We start from the raw sequence: 15,760 nt of genomic DNA, 5'->3' as shown, positions 1-15,760 counted from the left end.
ATGAGATGTAACGTTTTCCACTCTTCGTGTAGCTATTGTAAGTAAATCCAGTACTCCTCGTTCTTGATGAGACACGTTCCTCCCTTCAACAACGTCCTTAGCGTGTATGAGTCGGACAACGCCATGGGCAAGCTACCCCTTTTTACATGCCCGACCCCAACTCTCACAGTACATGTACGTTCAAACACCTGAGAGTGTGTACGCGTGAGTAGAACGCCCCCCCCCCCCCCCCCCCCCCCTCGAAAAATCAAGATCAAGAAAGGCCATTCGCAGCTACAGTTAACGGCGATACATAAAACATAAATAAAATAAGAGTAGAATATAGGATAAGAAAAAGAGCACTCAAGTTACACTGTTAATGTGCATTTCGAGGCTGTTCGTTCTGGGCGATGTACATGTACACTTTGTGTTGTGCGACGTACGCTTTCTACTCGTAATCACATTAAACGTGAACCCAAATATATGTCCTCCCAGAACGATGGAGTCACATCGTACATACACATTTCACATCGGTAAAGCACACTGCCCTCTGTGCTATATATACGGCGGTGGTTAGTCGAACGTTTTCTGACCACTATGAAATCGATGCTCGCGTAAACGAGACTAATAACTCCTAGTTCGGAAAATCTTGTTGCTGGGCGAGTTTGGTTTATGATGCTTCGTTACAACTCCTATTTTTACTGAACACGCTGACGCTATAATCTAATAGCGATTCGATCGATGCGCGAACTTGAGTACTCGGAAAGTATATTTTGCAAGGGTTCGCGCCCATTTTGGCAGCGCCAGATCGAGAATCCCTCGCGAAAGGCGCTGAGTAATACTACAGCAGTTCCTATAGCTGCGCCTGGTGGTCTGCTAACATGTAAGATAAGCAATTTTCCCCCGGTCCGCAGGTAATAAAACGATCACAGCTAAATGCGCTGTGTTTTGTGGGCGTGCTGCTGGGCGGCTTGGATTTACTTTTTTCCTCTTAGGAATAACTCATGGCAGGTTTCTTTTCCATTGCAGCCACCCATGAGATTATTTCAGCCTCTCTCACTTTCCGCTTGACGTTCTTTGTTGCTGTGTTGCCCACCCTACAGGCCGCATACTTGCTGGTAAGCTTCCTAGTTCTTTTCCTCCACTGTGAATCAATGTTTTTCCTGAACAGATACCTCAAGACTCTCCCAGCTCATTTACTTTCTTCCGTATTCCTCAGTCGTGCTTCATAATCAATTTTACTGCGAGCTTCCCTCACTTCAAAAGTGGTCCAGCCCATATCACCCTGCACAGCTTCCTTTGTAGTCTTCCCGTGAGCGCCCAATACGAGGCGAGCCACTGACGTTTGGTTCCCATCGAGTCCTGATTGTACCCCTGATTTCAAGCAAACAACCGCATTTCCAAAAGCAAGTCCTGGAACCATTACACCTTTCCACATACCCCGGAGCCCCTCGTACCTATTGTATCCCCATAGCGCTCTGCGCTTCATTATGGCTGCATTTCTCTTCCCCATTACTGTAATTGTTTTTTCCGGTGTTTCCATATATATAATGCCTCCGTTTATCCATATACCAAGGTATTTATATTCTGTCACCCGAGGTATTTCCTGGCCCTGTATCTCCACTGTCTGTTCACTGTTTTCATTGAATACCATATCACCTGGTTTTCTAACACTAAATTTCAAACCTGAATTGTTGCCTTCCTGCCCACAGATAGTGTCCACACTTGGTCTCACAGACTGGCCGCGCGCATGCGACCACCGTGCAAGGCGGCTCGCCTTATTTGCTCTTTGCTGCCGACAGAGTATAGAGAGAACCACCTCTGTGTTCATTTAACCGCGACATAATTGTCCAGACGCTAAAATGCTCACGAAAACAAACGCTTTATGATTCGCGGCGTTTTCATTGCAAGCGCCGTCGGCTGCTGCTTTGACAACCGGGAGCTATAGGCCTACCGGCTCGAGCGATCGGCGGCTGCCGACAAAGTCAGTGCGCCGAAAGTGACACCGCCGTTTAGGAGAGTTTACCGCTATAATTAGGCCCATCTGCAACAAACAAAGTTTCACAGAGCTGTTTGTCTTATTACGACGGTCCTTTCTTTGCGTACGGTAAATACGGGAAAGTCTCAAACAGCGCGCCGTTTTCTAGATTGTATGCACTAACTGCCACCCACGGTGCTACCACCGATGAAGATCGGCCTTGCTCGCTGGTCGTCGGTGTCGCTGGTTACGAACAAGCTTCTGCTAGCAATTGAACGCATAGTTGTTTGTGAACTCTTTAACACATGGATGAATATTAAAAGGCTAAATGAAAAATACATTTGGATATGTGTATACACCATCAGCAGAAAAGAGTAAACCAGGCGAACTCCGTTACGCGGTGGTCGCTCCGGGCTGCCCGTCGGCGACACCAACTGCCCTTGGATGGTGTGTTTGGATCACTTCAGTGGTGTAGTACTGGACGCTGATTGTCCTATGAGGCGCACTTTCGACATCACTTTATAATGTGTATCATAATTACATGTCAGCGACAAATGAGTGACATCATTAATTGCGCTTTCGCAAGCGCTGTCCGTCCTCGTCCATGGCATCTTGAGCTTTTCACATTCCGGCAAAATGCGACTGCATTTAAGGGCGTCTCGAATCTTGCAGGCCGAAATAAACCTCGCGGCGCTGGCATATGACAATTCAGTAACCGCAAGTAGCGCGATCAAAACCGGCTCTGCGAGGAGCGAGCAAGTTGTGTGCTGTGATGACATCTCCAGCCGTCGCTTATCCATGCTGCTTTCCTCGCCGGATAGCTCATCTCGGGCGGACACCGAAATAAACTCGCGCTCCGCTTGCTAGTGAAGCAATTTGTACACAATGCGCAACACAACTGGCCGGCCTATTCACGAAAATACTGCGATCAAAACCACCACAAACCGGCGTCTCAATGCGCGCTATAGGGCTCCGTTGGTTGTTCGTCTGCTTCTCGTATCTGACTATGTAGAAGGCGCTCGTGACAGCCGTGTTCGCGCATGCGCAACAGTACTTTTGCAAACCATCCATTGCACGCAGCAGTACGAATAGACGCAATTTCCGGAAGGAAAGAGCTCGGAACTGACCTTTGACCCTGAGCTGCTGGCCGGCGAACTTGTGCGTCTCGTGGCTGAGGTTGGCGGGCCGCCGCGAGCCCTCCTGAAGCACCTGCACGGCCGAGAGGTCCAGGCCCCGACGCTCGAGCAGTAACGTCAGGGCATCCCTGCGGGGAGCAAGAGCAGGGTTCGTGAGTCGCGGCTCGTCACGTTTACAGTATACAGAGAGAAAAGGCAGGCAGAAGAAACGTATAGCGGGGTCAAAAAGACGGAAATCTGGTCGCTACCCTACTACGCCGATAGAAAGAGCAAAAGCAAGAGAGATAAAGATTTTATTTCTTTTTTTTTTTTTGCAAGAGAAGCATGCAGGACGGGTCGCCTCGAGGGGCCTTGTCTCTACCCTGCTAATCTAGTTACGGGAAAGGATAAGGAAAATGGGGGAGGGAGGGAGTGGGCGCATGACGATGATAGCGTATACGGCGAACTATGTACACGCTCCACGTGCAAACCTGCTCTGCGCGCAGGGGATGATGGGCACTGCGTGCACACACATGTCACCCAGACAGTTAACCTGATCAGGTACTGCACGAGTGCTCGCATAGACGCGATCTCATAAGTTCACGGCGCATCTGGATCGGCGTTGCCGGCGCCATGCATGGGGGCGGCAGTGCTCGCCGCTTTTCCGCAGCGCTTTCGGCTCAAGGCAATCTTAAGATAAACGCGCAGGCTATCACTGAACCGCGGATTTATTTTTTCGAGCGATAAATGGGAGGTTCGACTCTGCGCTCAACATTGATACTATACTGCAGACACGTCTTTATCCTAATTTTCCTGCCCCATCATTCTAAGGGTTAATCTTGCTTGTTACAGTAAAAAAAAAATATAAAGTAAACAATAATTTTTGTTTGGAACTAGTTGTCTTCAGAACGCTGAATTAAAAAAAAAGGAAGCTCTGCGGTTTTACGTGCCGACACCACGATCTGCTCATTATGAAGCACGCCGTTGTGGGATACATCGAATGAACTTAGACCACGTGGGGCTCTTTAACGTGCATTTAAACCGAAATACACAAAAGTTCTTGCATTTCGCCCGCATCGAAATGAGGCCGCCGCGGCCAGTATCGAACCTACGACTTCGACCCCAGCAGCGCAACGCCATGACCACTATATAGACTACTGCGGTGGCCGGGTCTGTTCAGTGCGCACTATACAGGAAACATCCGCGAGGAAAACTCACGAGATTGGTCTATAATCGACACGTGTGACTACGGTCTCGGAGTCTTTTGAAAATGCGCTCTACATGTCTAGCCGGTCTAACTCAGTCCGGAGAGAGACGACTGCGCGCTGAGCGTTCTCACGAGGACCGGAGCTCGGCAGGAACTCTTGTTCTCGCCGGTGTCCTCGCAACGTTCAAATGACAATGAGATCGTATCTGATTTGTATTTGAAAACGCTCGCTCCGCGATTTGAGAAGAGCACGCTATCGCTAATCACGTGATTCGTGAGGATCCTCCGATTTATAATTGGCTCCTGGTTTAATAACCAGCTGGCTCACGAAAAACAAGACGCCCCTTGTCTTCGTTCTCGCTATAAGATTTGACACAGTTCAATCTGCTCGTGTTCGTGTGCGCGCGAAGAAATGTATATCCTGGCACACAATAACAATAAGCTGCACGGATCAGATTTGGGTTTTTAAAGAATCGGCTCGCCATCCCGGCCCAGCGAAAGTGAACGTCCAGCCTCTGCATTAAGAGGGGCATGAGCCATTGGATTTTTGCTCGCTTAGGGGGGCTATGAGCCACTGCTGATGATGATAATGTCTGCTCACGGACGGACACGAGAAACGCCCACCACCGAGAGACTAATAGCTTCGCTTTAATGTATGCCGCTTTACTGCGCGTAGTATTGCATACACGCTTGCTCCGATGGTTACCGTAATTATCATACACCCAACACTTGGAGTCCGTTATAGCATGTCAGGATACCAACTCCCGATTCTTATTCAAGAGCTCTCTGCTCGGTTCTCTGCGCCGAGCCGTTCGTGCCCGGATTGTGGGTAGCGCTGGGAAACGATTCAACATTTGCTTTCACAATGCGCGGCTTTCGTCAATAGTTGCTCCGAGCAAGTTCCAGCAGTTCAGCTTTTCACGAACTTCGCTCGCTTAACTTCTCACTTCGAAAATGTCGGCCTTCAAGTTGATGCGAGGCCTACAGAGTTGTCCTGGAATTCCCATATTGGAACACGATCCAAATACCAATGTTGCGCTCAAAGTTTGTGTATGGTGCTGGGTTGTGTTTTGTCTTCCTCTCTCTGTCTCCGTCTCTCTCTCTCTCTCTCTCTCTCTTTCTTTAAGTTAAATTAAATTATGGGGCTTTACGTGCCAAAACCACTTTTTGATTATGAGGCACGCCGTAGTGGAGGACTCCGGACATTTTGACCACCTGGGGTTCTTTAACGTGCACCTAAATCTAAGTACACGGGCGTTTTCGCATTTCGCCTCCATCGAAATGTGGCCGCCGTGGCCGGGATTCGATCCCGCGACCTCGTGCTCAGCACTCTCTTTCTTTGTAGTGGCAAACGACGCCAGAGAACACGATGCACAAGAAAGGGAGACACGAACAATCACAAGGCGCCTTGTGATCGCCCCCATCTCCTTTCCTTGTCCCTCGTATTCTCCGGCACCGTTTGCCCCTGTAATGAACCAACTAGCCGAACAATACCGTGTTGACCGGTTTCATATCTTTTTCTGCTCTTTCTTCCGGGCGGGTGTGCTGGAAGTATCCTGTAAGTGTCCACCTAGTGTTCATGTCCATTTTGTCTGCTGCTGCAGTTCCGATTGGCTGGGAGCGCCTGTCTCCTTGTGACGCGTACCTCAGCCCACATGTCCATTTTGTCTGCTGCTGTAGTTCTGATTGGCTGGGCTGAGGTACGCGTCACAAGGAGACAGGCACTCCCAGCCAATCAGTACTTCAGTAGCATATGAAATGGACATGTCCACTGGGTGGAGACTTCCAGAATTGCCCCCCCCCCCCCCTCCCATCCCTGGTCTTTGGCTCTTCTTTTCTTTTTGTATGGTGCTAGTGTGTTTCAGTGATTGATAACAATCGCGCGTTTGCATATTTACGTCTACCAGGCGCGCTTTTTACATAGTTTGAGCCAATACAATATACCTTTTAGGGCAGGAGAACGCTAATGAAGTAGGTTGCAAAAACAATGCTTATACAACAGGAACAAAACTTAAAAAGAAAATCTAATCCCTTCATTTGACGGCTAAAGGTCATATGCGAACACTTTCTTTCCTTTTATTTTTTCTTTTACGTTGAAGAATTTGTCGCAGGGGCAGCTTTTCAGTCCCATTTCAAAGACGTCGCTTCTCTTTTTTTTTCCGTTGCGCATTCGTACGCAGTCGGACGGCTTACAACGTCATCACCCACGAAATAACATGACAGCACATACGAATAGCTGCGAAGACCCAAGACCTATAAACGCAGGCAGCGTCCGACGACCGAGAGAGTTATAGGTGCGAGAATTGCACGTCGCGAGACGCCGCCAAGGTTCGCCAAATAAAAAAAAAAGAGAGAGAGAGAGAGAGAGAGAAAGAAGGAGAAGAAAGTAGACAAAAATAAAAGAAAACCAAACGGAAGTTTCTGTGAAACGGCTTCACCTCTGGAAAATAATAATCGACACTGCAGGTGATAGGGGACGGGGGAGGGCGTCGCCTATCTTGACAGTTTTTTTCCGGTCAACAAAAGCGGCCCAACAGTCGATGTCACTCGAGTTGTCAGAAACGACCACTGTGTCGACGTCGGCGACCGCTGGTGAACAGAGAGAGACACAGAGAGAATTGGATCGGCGTGTGTGTGTAAGAGAGAGCGAGAGAGAGAGAGAGAAAACAAAGGGCCAGCCCGAGCGCCTGAGCCGAGCCGATTTGCGCACAGCTCGTTGCGATTCACGACGCCGAGTTTGCAGTCCAATAACATGTCACACGAGCGACACGTATTACTGGCTACCGAAAACCGCCAAAAAAGAAAGAAAGTATAGGAAAAGAAAGACGAGCCTCATTGGTTCTTGAAATCATCCTGTGGCGAGAAGTCGGGATGCTCGACAGCTCACTCTTAAGCAAGCAAGAACGACCGGAGCAATCAGTTGCGAATAGTACGAAGACGTCCCCAGCGGGCCTCGAATACAATCGAGCGCTTCTGGATGGAAGTAAACAAGTTAACGAAAGGAAAACGAAGGAAGCAAGGCAGGAAAACTGAGGTTGGTAAATCGAACGTTGCGAGCGAACAGAGGCGTTCCTGTAAGACGTATCAACTAGATTGCCGACTTGACAGACACCTACGTCGTCACGCGCTTTCACGAGGACGGAAGACAGCTGGATTGAAAATTAAAAGGAAAGTAACGGGGTGTTAGGAAGCTTGAGAGCGCGCAATGCCAAAAAGCGCTCTACACGCCAGGTTACTTGACGCATACACACAGACGAGGATACCCTATGTCTCATGAGTATAAATGTGTGGAAAGGGGTACACACACATAAAAAATGACAGAACAGAAAGGAGGAACGAGGGGCAGGGGAAGTGAAGGGAAAGAGTAACTGCGAGAGGAGGGTAAGAATGCTTTGGGGAAGCATTACGTGGAATGGACGGCACGCCGAAGCCGGCCCCCAGTATTTCAAGTTATTAATGTGCTAGCTTTAGGAGGAGTGCCAAAGTGTACAAAATTGTATGTGTGTGAAGTGTGTGCATATAAGTGACGGTGTTCTGCTCCGGATCACCGTCAGTTGCACTTCAGTAGCACTTCGCGGAGAGACAGGACGCGTGTCGAGGAGTGAGCTCCTGAGCAACACTTAGCGATGAGGCGAACACGGCTTAAATGAAAGATCCCGGACCTCAAAGAGGTGCGACGTGGTGCTATAACGCATTCCTCTCGCACTTGCCGCTAAATCGCCACTGAATTTTGTTTCTTTTTCTTTCATTGCAACCATTCAGATCGATTTCATCGGCAGTTTCGATTCTGCGCTCTAGCTGTCCACGCTGACAAGCGGACCTCCTCGAAGCGCATGATTAGTCTCTGCGACGCTCTGTCCTGAAATATTTAAAGCCAATGCTGAGAAGCATACCGACGTACCGAAGGCCCTCGAGAAACCTTACGGGACACGGGATTTGCTAAAACGTTGAATTCCTGCCAAGCACGACGAGCCCATAGCCTCGAACTCTGAACTTTCACTGTTTAGTATAGCGCCCTTGTGATGTGCAAAGCGATAGCCATTAAATTAGAAGCACGATTAGCAGAACAGCAATTCACAGTCGTAGTGAAACCTGCCTCCCGTATACTACTCTTGTAGCCCAGGGTACCATAATACATGCATAGAATATATATATATATATATATGCGCGTATAGTAAGAGCAAGTGTGCAACGTAGGGGCATCGGTGTAGGAAACTGGGGCGCGCGCTAAGAAAGTTATCGCTTATTGGCCGCGTGCATACTTGAGCGTTCGCCGTATTTGAATGGGAGGAATAACGTTCTCGCAAGCGTATAACGTATAGCACACCGCGAGAGGAGGGACGTGCAGGAACAAAACGACACGTCCGCACGAAAACGGGAGCGCCAGATAATCAAGAGAGACACGCCCGGTGCTAATCACAACGTTCTATGCAACGTGCGCGTTTGTACAAAGCTGGCCGTGATAAATTCACGCGGGACCGCGATGCACTCGAGCAACCGCTTTTCATTAAAGCGAGAGGAAAGTGCGTGGTATATGTACGTATACCCGCGGCGTTGCTCTCTTCCCGGTTAAACTAACTGCACACATATACGCTCGGGCGCGATCACTTGCGGCGCTGTAATTCGCGCACGACCTGTACTGGGAGAACAAGCGTTTGCCACACTGGAATCGCGTGGTGGCTTACCGGTGCACAGCGTATATACACACACGCACACACCGCTACTCGGTGTGGACCCGCATGCCATGCATATAGTATACACAGTGCGAACTCAATTCGATAGCCGCCGAACAGCAAACACACAGTGCGTGGCCCCACCCACCTGCATGCAACGGCATACAAATACCGCAACGAACCCGATCGGCCAGAGAACGATTACGGCGGGAAAGCCGACCGACGCTAAACGTTCGGCGCTCTCGATCGAAGCCACGCGCCTCTCGATGCGGGCATTGGGCGCCGCGCCCACAAGGCGTTTGCAAACTCGATCGCCACGGAGAGAGGCACACAAACGCGAACACACGCAAAAGTAAATACGCGCATAGTATGCCTCGCACAAACGCACGCGCACACACAAGTAAAAAAAAAAAAAAGAAAGAGCGAGAAGCTTGCAAGTGATTTGTTTAAGCGTGTGCGCAAAAAAAAAAAGAAAAAAAAGGAGATCGATACTCGGGAGGTCGCAGTATACCGGCTTGCGCGAAGTGCTCATCACATGACCACACACACACACACACACCACCGTGACGCGTGTCTGCGGAGAAGAGTGCGTGCGCGCGCGCCCTAACCGCGCGTCCCGCCGCTCGACGCGGCCCCGAGTCTGTCGGTGCCGCTCCTCTCCCCGAGGCTTAATTAGCCTCAGTGAGAGATAAGCGCAAACGTCGATCCACCGCCGCCCACTCGTCCCGCGCATGATCCAGCGCCTTTTAATTGGGCCGGGTCGAATCGTCAATACGGCTCCTCTGCGCGCGCGCGTGAGACGTGTAAACGGTACAGCAAAGTTCGTCCTCTCTCTTTCTCTCTCTCTCTCTCTCTCGCTCTGCGTTAAACATACTGTATATACCAGCATCGACGGTGCGCCGAAAACAAGACAAAACAAACAAACAAAGAAAAATACGCGCGCGACCAAACGCGGAAGATATACCAACCCACCGCGGAGGGCGCGAGCTAGCGCGTTTTCGCGGCAAAGGCAGCTCGCGCGATTGATTGATTGTATACGCTCCTCGCTGCAGAGCGGTTGCCCTGGGCTCGCTCTGATTGCCGAGGCACCGCTGTGGCTCGCACTCCCGGACAAAGGATTGCGCGCCCCTTCCTACGACGCCCGCCCGCGTCGGGCCGACGTAGATGGCCAGCTCGTCGTATAGCAAAACTGCATCCCCTCGATGGCCGATCAAAGCCGATGCGCGCGCGGAACCAACGACCGGCAGCGTTGGCGGCGAGGAGGCGGCGGCGGCGATCGACGCGGTCAGATCGGGTGCGCGCGGCGTGGACTCTCGTCCCAATTCATTAATCTCGATGCACCTCTCTCTCTCTCTCTCTCTCTCTCTTCGCTCGCTCTTCGCGACTGTATACGTAAACAGGAGGACTAACGTTCGACTGCATACATGGAGCAGATTTCTTGCGGGTCCCTTTCCAGTGGTGCGCGGCGTAAGAAAAATGAGGTTTTCTGAAGTATTTTTCTGTTGTTGTTGTTGAAACATCTGATGAGGGAGGAGCGTTCGAGAACGTTATAGTAGCGTGTCGCTTTGCGGCAAGTGGACGCGACGGCCCCATTCAAAGGGCTGATATCAATCTACCGAAATCCATTAGGCGTTCATGTTCTTGGAAAATATGAAAGAAAAAAAGGAGAACGAGGTCAGGTAAGAAGTATGATAGAAGATCTAGGAAACTGTAAAGGAGAACCTGTGCGTAAGTAGATTTTATCGGCGCCGTCTCAAAGTGAAGAGGATAACTTCAGAAGTGGAGGCACTGGAGACAGATTTCCGGGAAACACGCACAGCGGCAGGTATGCGAACGTTCGAAACTGCGCGTGTTAATGTGTCCTCTGATATGTAACATCGAGATACATGCACAATGGACACATGGGTATGCAGAGTCCATTAAAAAAGAAGGCAAATTCCGATGCATTCACGAGTACGAATCAGATTACTAACAAAAACTCGCATTAACTGTTCTTGACCTTGAACGGCGATTATCGAGTCTAACGGTGACGACTCTATTTGGTCTCTGCTCGCGCGGAGTCCGTGAGGTCATGCTATGGACGCTCTGTAAAATAATTTACGCCCTTATTCACTTTTAAGGGTGTCAATTATATTACAGTGTGTGCAGATGACCGAGATGCTCGCCTGCTCCGTCTTCAAGTGCATCACGGACGTTCCCTATGTAGGTCGTTGACCTCCTGCGTGTTTCCTTTGCACTGTCTCTGCCCGAGTCGGCGCTGTCCATTGGAAGTAGGTGCGGATCGCGGGGACACGACTTGCCAGGCGACGCTCGCTTTCAGCACCGGCAGATGCGGGAGACAAAGACTCGGGAGTCAAGGCAAGGTCGATAGCTACGAGGGAACCAACTGAAGCCGAAAATGGGGGCTGGGAGGGGCAGGACAGGACAGTAGGTCTGTCCCGTGCACGTCGTCTAATTCCGTCCTTATTCCGCTCAACACAAAAACAAAAGAATCAGCATTTTACTTTACCTTTTCGAGGAAGGAGTATTCCTCCGACTACTACACGGTGCCGCGTTTAATATATATCCCTGCAGCGAACACAATCCCACACTCTTCCGACGGCTGGGTTCGCTTTCATCGCGTTCAGTCGCCCAGGGTAATCAGATAACCTGTAGCTCCTGGATGCGAGACAATCTCATAAAGGATGCACGAAGTCATCGGCGAAGAGAAGGCGCATGCAGGTTCCAAAGAAAGAATAGCAAGATATCGACCACGCGTCCCTGCTGCAGTGTCGATGGGAACAGCCGTGTCTGCTATATATATATATATATATATATATATATATATATATATATATATATATATATATATGAGGTCGCAGGTATGCGTATGCACCCGATACGGGTAGGGCAAATGAAATCACAACGCGCCGTGGCGCGATAAAAAGACGTCCAATGTGCGCGGCTGTATACGACGCGAGAGTCAGCACGAAGAAAACGTGTCCATGCGCGAGCGTGGAGATCAGGATTCGCGCGCCTCTTGCGTACCACCCGTTGCTGCTGCTCGGGGGGCTGCAGCGCTTTTCGAATAAGCAGATTCACGACGGTAGACGGTAATAGTAGAATCAATTTACCAGGGCGGCATCGCGCAAAGGTAGAAGTTGCAGAGGGGCATACAGAAGGTCAAGGACAGCGGCTGAGGTGATGTCTATACAGCTAAGGTTGGTTTCGATGTATCTCAGCAAATTAAGCGGTGTTCTTGGGAGAAGTTACGCACACCTTTGTCTGACGAGCAAGGTTAGTGTCAAATATATGCCAACAGTTGTCATCAACAGGTATCGCCAACTACAGTGCATGAGGAGCTTGCCTTTCGTTGTCATTTTTTAATTAAAGCAGCAAAGCAAAGAAAAAGAAATATCTATCTGATGCGACTACTTTTCCTACAGGCAAATAAATCATTTGACCGTTTATGCGGGCCAGAATAGATCCTTTCGGACACGCACACAAAGTGAAAGCACCTTGTCACTGATAACCGATACACGTAGCAAGTACATCTTTACTGTCCTGCGGCACACGTCGAGTCAGAGCCGCTAGGCCTTCATATTGCCACGAGACAGTGAATGTGCACTGACGGACGCCAATGGAGAGGCAGACGACGCGACTCTCCGATCCACGCGCGGGCGCTCGAGTGTTTCGTGCGTTTAGTCGGCGGTTAGAGGCGCGGGCTCAACGCTTCAACTAAAGGTGGCCGGTTTTCGCAGAACGTGACAATAGTTTTCTATACGATTACCGAGGTGGAAGGTCGTGCAAATGTTATGGTTGACTCCGGAAAGTGATTTTCTAATTATTTCATGGTCCATAATATATATATATATATATATATATATATATATATATATATATATATATATATATATATAGATATGTGTATTCTACAGCTCGTTCAGTTCAGCGTGACCGGCCTCGCAATAATGCGTGCAGCTGAGAACACAGCGCCCGCTACTCGACGAGGAACGACGAAGACGGCGCCGACTACGCACAATTCGTTCAGCTGCGCCACTTCGGGATCGAGAGAGAGGGGGGGGAGAGAGAGAGAAAGAGGGAGCCATCGTCGCCCCCAAAAGCGCATGCAGGAGCAGTCACTACAAGCCCGCACCTGTTGTAACGTTGAACACGGACAAAGGTGATAGAGCGAGAGAGAAGAGAGAGAGAGGGGGGGTGGGGGTTAGAACGTGCTCACACGTTGGCTGCACAAAGGGAGAACCGTGAGCTGCGAAACGATGAGGCAGCGCGCGGGGCGCACCGAGTACGGTTCCAATTGCACGGGCCCGATCAAAAGAACCAAGTACGTAGTGAGAAATCGGCAGCGCGTATAGCGGCAAAGAATGCCCGGCCTGAATGAAAAGGGCTTTCCTTCCTTCTGTGCCCGAAGGGTCGCGAAAGAGAAGACCGTTGCAGAAGAAGAAATGCCGGCAGAAGAAGGTCTCGCGTTCACAAAGGTCGACCCCGGCAAGACGTGGGGATCGTAAGCGCCGCGTCAGCGTCACACACCGAAGGCTGCGTCAGCACGTTTCTCAAGTTTCTCATTTCGGCGGCATTTGACCGCCAAGCAGTTCCGGAGGGTCGCTCGAGGCACGCGCGGCTTTCAAAGTCAGCCAACCTGCCCTTATTGATCTTTTATTTTCTTCTTTAAATTTTATTCGACAAACATATACAGCTGCCGCTCCAAAGAGCGAGAGATCTAGACGGTTGGCGGGAAAGGTGTGAAAAGCGGAGCTACAATAATGATATTCAAATAAAGCGAACCACTTTCCGCGTTGCGTCTGGCTCAACTTGGCGGTGTATAATCCGCTTTTATTTTCTGCATTGAATTCCGCGTTTAGAGGCGCATCGTTTCTTTTTATTATCCCTATTACGGTCTTGCTTGTGCTTAGCACAGTGTTCCCCTTCTAATCTAAATTCCCTGTGTGTTCTTTGCTGAGTAGTTGCGCCCTTGACACTTTGACGACACGAGCCGCGAGTATATATATATCTTTTTCTGGAGCCTGCAACGCGCTCGGATCCGCCGAGTTCTGACGTCATTTCGTCAGCTTTTTGAACAGAGACAGGAGCCTCTGCGCGGATGGCTTTTAAAAGAGAGCGTTCCCGGTAGTGCTAACGGAGGCGCCGCATTAAGCTACTGAACCATGCGTTCCTTGCTCGCTTTTGAGTCTGCACAGAAATCGCGGCACCATCCCGAAAGATAAACAAGGAAAAGAGCAGAAAGAAAGCGACCGAAACAGTGCATTGACGGTCTCTCGAACCAGGCAATGGCTGGAAAGGAGGAGGCGGAAGTGCGGCTTCTCATAGCAGCTGAATTTTTGTTCTTTTTTCACTTCAAAACCAGCAGGATTGATGCAGATAGGACTGAAGATCGTGTTACACAGCGCCGAAGAACGATATACAAGAGTTGCACATGGTGGCACGGTATACGTTCTCCTCGGGATCTTGGTATTTGATCACTGCTACGGAGAAATAAGTTCGACCTTTCTTTTCCTCTATCTGTTCCAGAAAAATAAAAGGCTGTGGACTCTGACCAAGTGAAAAACTAACTGACGTTTCCAACATGCTAACCCTCCGCCTTGACCGTGAGCGACACCTGGCTAACACTCCCCGTTTAATCCTGTACACATGTACACATAGTGCAATATAGTGCAACGCGGAAGATGTGGGTTAAGAGGAAGCTTTAGCTCGGGCCTAACTCCGACGCGACCTATTCAAATACATGTAAAACGCAAAAACGTTTTTCTGAAATAACCCCTGGACCGATTTTACTGAAATTTGTTGCATTTGAGAGAGAAAGTTAAATTCTAGTGAGTGTTCGAATTGGAATTTCGATTTAGGGTCTGAATTTTGTTAAAAGAATTTTCAAAAATGCGGAAGTTTAAAAAAATGGAAGCACGAGGTTTAAAAATTCATAGCTCTGCATCAAGAACAAATATTGCGGTTCTGTGAACGGCATTCATTAGATCATTGAAAGCGGACAAATTCGATACGTCATTTTACATCTTACGTGAATTTGTTACGTTGTTTACACGGGTTTTGCAAAAGCTGTATTTCCATGTTATTAATTTTTTTGAGATTCATGTGTAACATATAAATTTTTTCCGCTTTGGATGTACTATTAGATTCATTTCACAGAATTGTATTATCATTTGTCGTTGATGAGTTACAGGGTTGTAAACGTGATAGTTTCGTTTTCTGAAAATTTTTTATTTTCGCCAATATTCAATGAAAAATTCACAACCTCACATGTCACACAACCTCCTTTTACATGTATTAAGATAGGAGCACCCGAGCTAAAGCTTCCTCTTAACGCGAGGGCGCGAAATCAAGTCCCGGCTTCGGCGCCCGCATTTCGATCGATGGGGGCGAAATGCAAAAGCGTCTGTGTACCGTGCTGTGGGTGCAGGTTACATAACTCCAGGTGGTCAAAATTAATACCGAGTCCCCCACTATAGGCGTGCCTCATAATCATTATCGTAGTCTTGGCGCGCAGAACCCCAGAATTTACAGTATATATATATATATATATATATATATATATATATATATATATATATATGTGTTATATTGAAAAACTGGGTTCAAATCCATCCTGCGGCGAGTTATATTCTTTTCGTCCCCTTACCTTTTGCACTTAACTTAATTTAAATGAGAAACAACATTTAACTTCATCTATACCTTCTCTGGCTTCATTGTATGTCTGTCTCTACGGTCACAGGGACGCTCCCGCTAATCACAACGAGATTATTAAATATTTCTGCATGTCCAGAAGGGTCTTTCCACT

The 15,760-nt window shown here is 48.9% G+C and overlaps 1 protein-coding gene across 4 annotated transcripts in view; it reads right to left on the bottom strand.

The window, feature by feature from the left end:
• Positions 1 to 15,760, bottom strand: part of LOC126542456 (uncharacterized) — a 581,200-nt gene that overhangs the window by 82,596 nt on the left and 482,844 nt on the right. For all 4 annotated transcript variants that reach the window (XM_050189555.2, XM_050189564.3, XM_072287251.1 and 1 more), the window contains exon 7: positions 3,085 to 3,221. In XM_050189555.2, the coding sequence (XP_050045512.1) occupies positions 3,085 to 3,221 (137 nt within the window). The remainder of the gene's footprint in view (positions 1 to 3,084; positions 3,222 to 15,760) is intronic.

This window comes from Dermacentor andersoni, chromosome 3 (assembly GCF_023375885.2).
Source record: "Dermacentor andersoni chromosome 3, qqDerAnde1_hic_scaffold, whole genome shotgun sequence".
NCBI lineage: Eukaryota > Metazoa > Arthropoda > Arachnida > Ixodida > Ixodidae > Dermacentor > Dermacentor andersoni.
This window is presented reverse-complemented; position numbering and strand designations above follow the sequence as displayed.